Source organism: Chelonoidis abingdonii, chromosome 1, assembly GCF_003597395.2.
Source record: "Chelonoidis abingdonii isolate Lonesome George chromosome 1, CheloAbing_2.0, whole genome shotgun sequence".
Lineage (NCBI taxonomy): Eukaryota > Metazoa > Chordata > Testudines > Testudinidae > Chelonoidis > Chelonoidis abingdonii.
Genome location: NC_133769.1, coordinates 260422185 through 260431166, shown reverse-complemented (window position 1 = coordinate 260431166; position 8982 = coordinate 260422185). Strand labels below are relative to the sequence as shown.

At 45.9% G+C, this 8982-nt stretch overlaps 1 protein-coding gene across 3 annotated transcripts in view; it reads left to right on the top strand.

The window, feature by feature from the left end:
- The first annotated feature begins 4158 nt into the window (after window positions 1-4158).
- Window positions 4159-8982, top strand: part of ATP11A (ATPase phospholipid transporting 11A) — a 277946-nt gene continuing 273122 nt past the window's right edge. For all 3 annotated transcript variants that reach the window (XM_032791846.2, XM_075061482.1, XM_075061483.1), the window contains exon 1: window positions 4159-4538. In XM_032791846.2, coding sequence (XP_032647737.1) covers window positions 4500-4538 — 39 coding nt within the window. In that variant the 5' untranslated portion in view covers window positions 4159-4499. The remainder of the gene's footprint in view (window positions 4539-8982) is intronic.

Below are 8982 nucleotides of genomic sequence, written 5' to 3'. Positions count from 1 at the left end.
CGATGGAATTGAATGTGGTCATGGGTGAAGGCTGCAGGAACCTCATACACCTCAATGTGCCTGCCTACAAAGTGCTGCTTCACACTATGTTCCCTCAAAGCAAGATTCCCAGTACGGACAATGCTCACAATGTCAAGCCTCTAATATTCAAGATCAACCAGACATAGCAGTGCTAAGGGAAAAGCATAGCACCATCTTTTAGAACCAGTTTTCCAGCAAACAAGCTTGTAACATTGGCAACAAGTTTGGACACATGCTACAAGCATATCAAAAAGCTTTTGTGGGTTTTTAAATATTGAAGAACTTCAGAAAATTGCATTTGACAAAATTTCTTCGACTACTGAAAAGTATAATAGATTTGTCATTGGTTTGTTAATATGAGCTGAAGACAGAATGCTCTTTCAACTGAAGAAAATACCCAGAAAAAAAAAACATGTCCTAGATTTCATAGAGACCATTGTCCTCTAATTTGCATTAACCTTTCCACATAGGGAAACTTGATGACTGTATTATTGCATACTTTTTCTCTGAACCAAAAAAAGTGATACAATATTAACATTACAAAAATGAACGTATTTACTTTATGGTATTGATTTGCAAAATCACTCATGCTTCCTAAGTAAAAGGCCGTAAAAAGATTGAAGACCAAGTCAGGAAAAAAAAAATGCAGATATTGTTCAGAAACATGAACCCACAACCTTTTTGAAACCAAACATGCTGACGCTACTAATTTGAGTGCTTTATTTGGTGGGAAAGAACAAGCCACTAAAAGAGGTCTTTTTTGAGCACTGAAGCGGAAGAATGGCAATCACAGATGATGTTAAAAAGGAATTTTATTTACTTTGCTGATTTGGAATCAGTTATCCATTTCAGTAATGAGAAAAGATTTTTAAAAGTAAAATACCCAGTGTGATAAGTATCTTATGGTGCATGCTAGTTGTGCTAAATAGTACCAGTCCATCCAGTTATTTTCACATGGCAGAACAGTTACTCTCAGCCATCTGACCCCCAGGATAAACTGGTCACGTTTTTATAATCCTTCCCCCTCCCCACCCACCATCACACAGGCAGCAAGAGACAGTCTGCAAGTCATATAGTCGTGATGCTGTCAAAATTTATGATATACTAGGTGGCGTGACATGCTGATCAGAACAACGGTAAATTGAGATCAAACTAACCAGAGACATAAAAGGTAACAAGAAAACATTCTATAAATACATTAGAAGCAAGAGGGAGACCAAGGACAGGGTAGGCCCATTACTCAATAAGGGGAGAAAAATAACAACAGAAAATGTGGAAACGGCCGAGGTGCTTAATGACTTTTGTTTCAGTTTTCACCAAGAAGGTTGGTGGTGATTGAAAGTCTAATGCCAACGAAAATGAGGTAGGAACAGAAGAGGCTAAAATAGGGAAAGAACAAATTAAACATTACTTGGAAAAATTAGATGTCTTCAAGTCACCCAGGGCCCAGTGAAAGGCATCGTAGAATACTCAAGAGCTGACTGAGGAGATATCTGAGCCATTAACAACTATCTTTGAGAAGTCATGGAAGATAGGAGAGATTCCAGAAGACTGGAAAAGGGTAAATATAGTTCTCTTCTATAAAAAGGGAAATAAAGACAACCCAGGAAATTACAGGACCAGTCAGCTTAACTTCTATACCCAGAAAGATAATGGAGGAAATAATTAAGCAATCAGTTTGAAAACATCTAGAAGATAATAAGGTGATAAGTGACAGTCAGCATGGATTTGTCAAAAACAAATCATGTCAAACCAACCTGAGAGCTTTCTTTGACAGGGTAACAAGTCTTGTGGATAGGATGGGAAGTGGTAGATGTGGTATATCTTGACTTAAGTAAAGCTTTTGATACTGTCTTGCATGACCTTCTCATAAACAAACCAGGGAAATGCAACCTAGATGGAGCTACTATAAGGTGGATGAAAAACTGGTTGGAAAACCGTTCCCAGAGAGTAGTTATCAGTGGTTCACAGTAATGCTGGAAGGGCATAACTAGTGGGGTTCCACAGGGATCGGTTCTGAGTCCAGTTCTGTTCAATATTTTCATCAATGATTTAGATAATGGTATAGTGAGTACACTTACAAAGTTTGTGGATGATACCAAGTTGGGAGGGGTTGCAAGTGCTTCGGAGGATAGGATTAAAATTCAAAATGATCCTGGGTTAGTGTTTTTGTTCTGTGGTGTGTAGAACCTATCCTTGTAACAAGGTCCGATGCCAACTCTGTCCACATAGCTATGCAAGTGACATCATCATAGAACCTAATCACATCAGCCATGCCATCAGGGGCTCATTCACCTGCATATCTGCCAATGTGATATATGACATCATGTGCCAGCAATGCCTCTCTGCCATGTACATTGGCCAAACCAGACAGTCTCTACGCAAAAAAAATAAATGGACATAAATCTGACAGCAGGAATCATAACATTAAAAAACCAGTAGGAGAACACTTCAGCCTCTCTGGTCACTCCATAACAGACTTAAAGGCGGCAATTTTGCAACAGAAAAGCTTCAGAAGCAGACTCCAACGAGAAACTGCTGAACTTGAATTAATATGCAAACTGAATACCCTCAATTTACGCTTGAACAGAGGCTGGCTGAGCCATTACACACATTGAATCTATTTCCCCATGTTAAGTATCCTCACACCTTCTTGTCAAACTGTCTGAAATGGGCCATCTTAATTATCACTACAGAAGTTTTTTCTCTTAATTAATTAGCCTCTTACAGTTGGTAGGGCAACTCCCACCTTTTCATGTTGTCTGTATATATATCTCCTTACTATATGTTCCATTCTATGCATCCAATAAGTGGACTGTAGCCCACAAAAGCTTATGCTCAAATAAATTTGTTAGTCTCTAAGGTGCCACATAGAACTCATGGGTAATCTGTTTGCAGGAATGGGCCTTAACCTGCCTCCCCTGCTCCCCAAGTATTACCTATAAGGAGTATTTAACACACAGGGAATATACTCCCAGTCCCTGTATATTTTCCCATTTTTACAGTATCCTTGTGTGTGAGACATGCTATTTACCTCGATTTGCAACTGTTGGGACCTATGTGTGGTTTCACCCCTAGGAATTTTACAAATAAAGTCCTGAAAGGAGAAAACTGAACATCTGCTCCATCTAAAGTTCCCTTTCCTCGACTTCCCATCCTCAACAGTAAAGGAAACAAGGGAGGAGTGCTTATCACTGGCTTGGTGCTCCGCTGCCCTTGAGCTCCCAGCCGCAGCAGCGCTCTGGGCTTGTCCCACTGCTTCTCCAAGTTCGCCCCCCTCGGGGGAGGACTCTAGCTGCTATCACTCCCTCCACTGCCTGCTAGGTAGCGTCAGTATCTCGGTAATTGGCAGTTAGGGCTTTTCAAGCAGGTGATTAAAGGCGCTTCCCGCTCTTTTCTCTTTGCTCCACTTATGGGATGCGCTCTTTCAACAGGCAGGAACCTTCCTCTGCTTTTCGGAATTTCTCTTGCAAACTCGTGTGAGCAGATGGTGGTGCTCGATAGCACTTCCTGAGTTTGTCACTCACAGCCCATACGGAGCCAGGACAAAAGCTGCAGAGATAAGGACAAGGAAGGATTGTAAAGAATACGTGTGTGTTACCCGGAATAAAACACTCACCCTCTGCGGCATCAGCCTGCATTCTTTGCACCCCCACGTCTGACTTCAAGGAGCGGTTTGGGTGTGCAAAACGTGCAGGAGAAGGCTCCTTGAAGCTATAGCGGCAGAGTCAAAAAGGACTGGAAAACCAGCTCGGACGCAGGGAGTTTTGCCCTGGAGTTAAGACACAGGGTCTAGGGGAGGGAAGCAAGATGCAAACGCTTCAATTCGAAACCTCCCAGCTTCGGTGAGCCGAGCGTGAGCCTTGCGAGCGCCCCACTCATTACCAGGCGCAGAGCGAAGACCAGACCAGGAGTAAAAGGGGTGGAGCCCCGCACACTACGTGGGCTGGAAGGGGGAGGAGGACTATTTGGGGGAGGGGGAACGCGCATGCTCTCACGCCCTTTATGACGTGCACTGCCTGAACAGCAAGCAAAGATCAAAGTGGGAGGGGGAGGCGTGGGGAGCTGGTCTGGGCAGTGCTTTGGCGCTCGCGAGCAGAGGCAGCTGCACACTCAATAAAACACTGGCTGGCTGCTACGAGCCAGAGCAAAGGCAGGGACCCGCCCCCACGGCTTTTTCCTCTCTGCAGAGTGTCCAGGGGCAGCATCTCGAGCCGAGCTCCCTGCGCTGGCGATGAGGCGCCGGCAGGAGCAGCGGCGCACACATGGGTAGCTGGTCGTGCCTGGCGCAAGAATGATTTAGCCGGGGCAGCGGAGGAGGAGGCGGCGGAGGCGGGCAGAGGAGTCGCTCTCCGCTTCCGTGAGCGAGCGTGTGAGCGGCTGAGGAGGAGCAGCCCCTGCTCCATGGAGGCAGAACGTGGAAGCGAGACGAGCTAGGCAGCCCAGCTGGCCGAGTGCCTGAGCGGCTTTGGCTCACCATGGATTGCAGCCTCATCCGCACGCTCATCAACAGATATGTAAGTACCTGGCTCCCTGGGCCGCGCTGCGAACTCCCCGGCCGGCAGGCGGTTCCCAGCGGGGCGTTCCCGGGAGCCGCTTCTCCCTGCCGGGCGGGGGAAGCGAAGTGCCGGCGTTAGACCCACTCACGCTGGCCCAGGGAAGCACCCCCCGTAACTTCCAGGGCGCTGCGAAACCCCCGTCACTCCGTCCTCCCTTCCTCCGTGGGACCGCAGCCCCTTCCCGGGAGGCGCGTGCACCGCTTCGTCCCCTTTCGGAGCTGCCGCTCCACTCCCGGCGCGATGGGAACTCGCGGGGCAGCCGGGTGCGGTGGAAGCGGTGGCGGGCGCGTCGGGCTGAGAGCACTTGCACATCCCGTTGCACTCACTGACTAACAAACCACTTACTCCAGGGATCTCCCGCACTTTCCAGCTCTGTCCCTCTCGCTTCTCCGCCGGCCAGTTTTCTTCTGCGGAGCGCGGCGCCGCTGGGTCAGTATCGGACGCTAGTTGTTTGTAGGACGTGAGAGGTTTCAACTCTCCAGGCTGCACCAGCAGGTGCCTCTCATGCGAACGCGCTTAGGGAGCGAAGTATAAACACTGTTCTGGCTCTAATTGCCATAATGCGTTGCGCCCATACAATATTTTTGGTTAGTTAATGGGCTAACTATTCGCTGGTCAGTAGTTGAATAGTACAGTGTTTCGGGTTATTCAATGAGTGAAAACTAGATTTTATGCAATGATGAATATTGTTGTTGCTCGACAGTGAGAAATCGACTGAGAGATGGATGGCTGTGTTTACTAAGTCTGTCTTCTGCTTTTGGAAGCCTTTACATCTGAAATAAAATACTTGACACCCTATATGTCTCCAAATCTAGTGATTTAAGGTAGCACTCAAAGACAATATAGTTATTTTTGTCTGATTCCAATGAACCAGAATAAATCTGTTCAGACAGTGACTCTCTTCTGTGAAGGCTGACGGTAAGTGATCAGTCATGAGTTTGATAGTCTCATGATTTGCAGGGAGGTCAGGAGAAGCCTTCAGGGCTTATCATTGCACATGACAGAAAGCAGGATATGGTTTACACAGTTGTTAGTGTTCCCCAAACATGTATGGGCATTGTTGTGCACTCTTTTACTAAAGCAAAAGTCAGCTTTCCTACCTAAAACAGGGACAATTTATTGTACACAAAAATAAGTGATGTTACCACAGTGGACCAGAATTACTAATTAATAGCAAATCGTATTTAATGTAAATTTTTTTTTTTTTTTTTTTTTTTTTTTTTAGGATTGAACTAACAAGTATTTATCACAAAACTAAGGTGACATTCACTGTTAAGTGCAAAGTAATGCACATTAGAAAAATAATCACAACTGTATGTACAAAATCAGGGGTGCTAAATTAGCAGTTGTCACTCAAGAAAGAGATCTTGGAGTTATTGCAGATAGCTTTCAGAAAACATCCACTTATTATGCAGCTGCAGTCAAAAACTTAACAACGTTAGTCACTTAGGAAAGGGATACATAATGAGACAGAAAATACCATAAGGCCATGATATGCCCACACCTTGAATACTGCATGCAGTTCTGGTCACTCTGTCTCAAAACGATGCACTAGAATTGGAAAAAGATGTACAGAGAAGGGCAACAAAAATGAGTAGAGGTATAGAACAGCTTCCATATGAGAAGAGATTAAGAAGACTTGGACTGTTCATCTGAGAAGAGAGATGACTAAGGCCTTGGCTACATTGCGCTTTACAGCGCTGCAACTTTCTCTCCCAGGGTGTGAAAAAACACCCCCCTGAGTACTGCAAGTTACAGCGTTGTAAAGCGCCACTGTAAACAGTGCCCCAGTGCTGGGAGCGCGGCTCCCAGTGCTGTAAGCTAATCCCTTCAGGGAGGTGGAGTACCTGCAGCGCTGGGAGAGCTCTCTCCCAGCGCTGGTGCCACGACCACACTCACACTTCAAAGTGCTGCTGCGGGAGCGCTCCTGCGGCAGCGCTGTACAGCTGCAAGTGTAGCCATACCCTAAGGAGTATATGATAGAGGTCTATCAGACCGTGAATGATGTGAAGAAGGTGAATAGGGGAGTGTTCTTGAACACTTCCCTAACACAAGAACCGGGGTCACCCAATGAAATTAATAGGTTGCAGGTCTAAAACATAAGGAAGTACTTCATACAGTGCACAGTCTATGGAACTCATTGCCAGGGGATGTTGTGAAAGCCAAAATTATAACTGGTTTAAAAAAAAAAGGTCCAGTAATGGCTATTAACCAAGATGGTCATGGTGATCCCAAGCTCTGGGTGTCCCTAAACCTCTGACCATCAGAAGTTCAGACTGGATGACGGGGGATGGATCACTCGAGAACTGGCCCTTCTGCTCATTCCTTCTGAAGCATCCAGTCCTGGCCACTGTTGGAAAACAGGATATTGGGCTAGATGGCCATACTGTGTGAAACCTGTGGTACTTTATTTCATATGAGGAAAAATGAATTGACTTTGAGATGAACAAAACCCATGCTTTTCAATTCTATATAAAAGGATAAACAAATGATACCAAAATTAGTGTTGTATTAAGTTGGAGAAAAGTGTATATTGAGGAACAAAAGAATTAGTGCTAAATCTGACTTTCATTTTCATCCTCACCAATGACTGGGAAGAGAGAGTAAACAACATGCTTACGAAGTTACTACTAAAAACAGGAGCAATAGAGAGAGATTAGAAATATGGACCGGAAATTAAAACTAAATGTGAACTAATGCAGATCAGTACATTTGGAGATGGAGTGGGGGAAGTCAAGCCATAAATATTTTATGGGATGTGGGAAATGCTAAGAGACCTTGGGGTGTTCAGTGCATGTGTGATAGATTATATATAATTTTTTATTGGACTGCATATTCAGAAGCATCTTCTCCTAAATCAGGGAGATGATTTTCACTCTCTGGTGAAACAGTAGCTAAAGTACCCAGTTTGTTTCTAAGCTCCTCAGTCAGAAAGATATGGACAAATTGAAGAGAAATGAGAAGAGTTTGGGGGGCGGGGGATGAAGAGAATAAAATGACAGGTGTTGAAGAGATTTCCTTGTGGAAGACTTATAAAACTGTATGCTTCAGCTAAGTGAGGTGGATGGGATGGCAATGTAGGTAACTGTATCTTGGGAGATGGGCCAGTCCTTGCTTACAGACAGCCTCCTCAACCTGAAGCAAATACTTACCAGCAACCACAGAGAACACAACAAAAACGCTAACCCAGGAACTTATCCTTGCAACAGAGCCTGTTGCCAACTCTGCCCACGTATCTATTCAGGGGACACTATCATAGGACCTAATCACATCGACCACACTATCAGAGGCTCGTTCACCTGCACATCTGCCAATGTGGTACATGCCATCACATATATATTCCCCCCGCCCCGTTCCTCACGCCTTCTTATCAACTGCTGCAAATGGACCATTTTGATTACCACTACAAATTTTTTTTTTTTCTCTCCTGCTGGTAATAGCTCACCTTAACTGATCACTCTCGTTAGTGTGTATAGTAACACCCATTGTTTTATGTTCTGTGTGTGTGTGTATGTGTGTGTGTGTACATATATATATACATACATACACACACACACACATAACCCTTCTGCCCCTCTGAGTTGGCAGCAACAAGGGCCGGGTTCAGTATCCAGGGGTTCCGTTTCAGTAACACAGTGCATAACCGGCTCGAGCCCCCACCCAGTGACCTGGGACACTTACATACCACACCCAAGCCATTACTGCCGAAACAGAAGCAGCTGGCGGGTAAGTTTTTTGGCGATGGCTGGAGGGATCACGGACAGGCGTGGATACAGTTGGGGAGGCTGTCAGACAGCTGTGACGCAGAGGCAGGCGAGCACTGTGGGACAGGCAAGTGCCAGAAGCAGGGGAGCTCAGCAGTTTGCAAGGGACAACTGGACATCACTCAAGGGGCAGCTGTGGAGCAGAGCAGCATGGGAGGCGGAGCAGTTTGTGAGACGAGGTGGAGGAGTGCAGAGTGGGCCCTGGTAAAGCAGAGCAGTCTCGTGAAAGGGAAGCAGCCACCGAGAGACCCGGCAGTTGCCCTGACCAATAAAGGCGCCCCTGTTCACCACGAGCTAGGGGAGGACCTCTACAGATAGACTTTGAATTCTGGGTGTTATGGACAAGACTTTATGGGTTGTTGGACTTTGGTCCGTGATTTGGATATAAAACCCCCCCTTTAAGGGGGGGAAAGGGGGGGGGGGTAAACCAATTTTTTTTTTCGCGCGCGCAACAACACCTGTACCTTTGGGGGAGGTGGGCTTGTGTGATGGTTTGCTGTTCTTAACTCGCTTTGTCGTGTTTCCTCCGAATGGCCATGGCAGCATTGATTCCTTCATTAAAAAGGATTTTGCTGCACTTTCAGACTCTGTTGCTTGCGGAGGGGAAGATATTGCCTCCTAAGCGCGCCCAAAAGAGA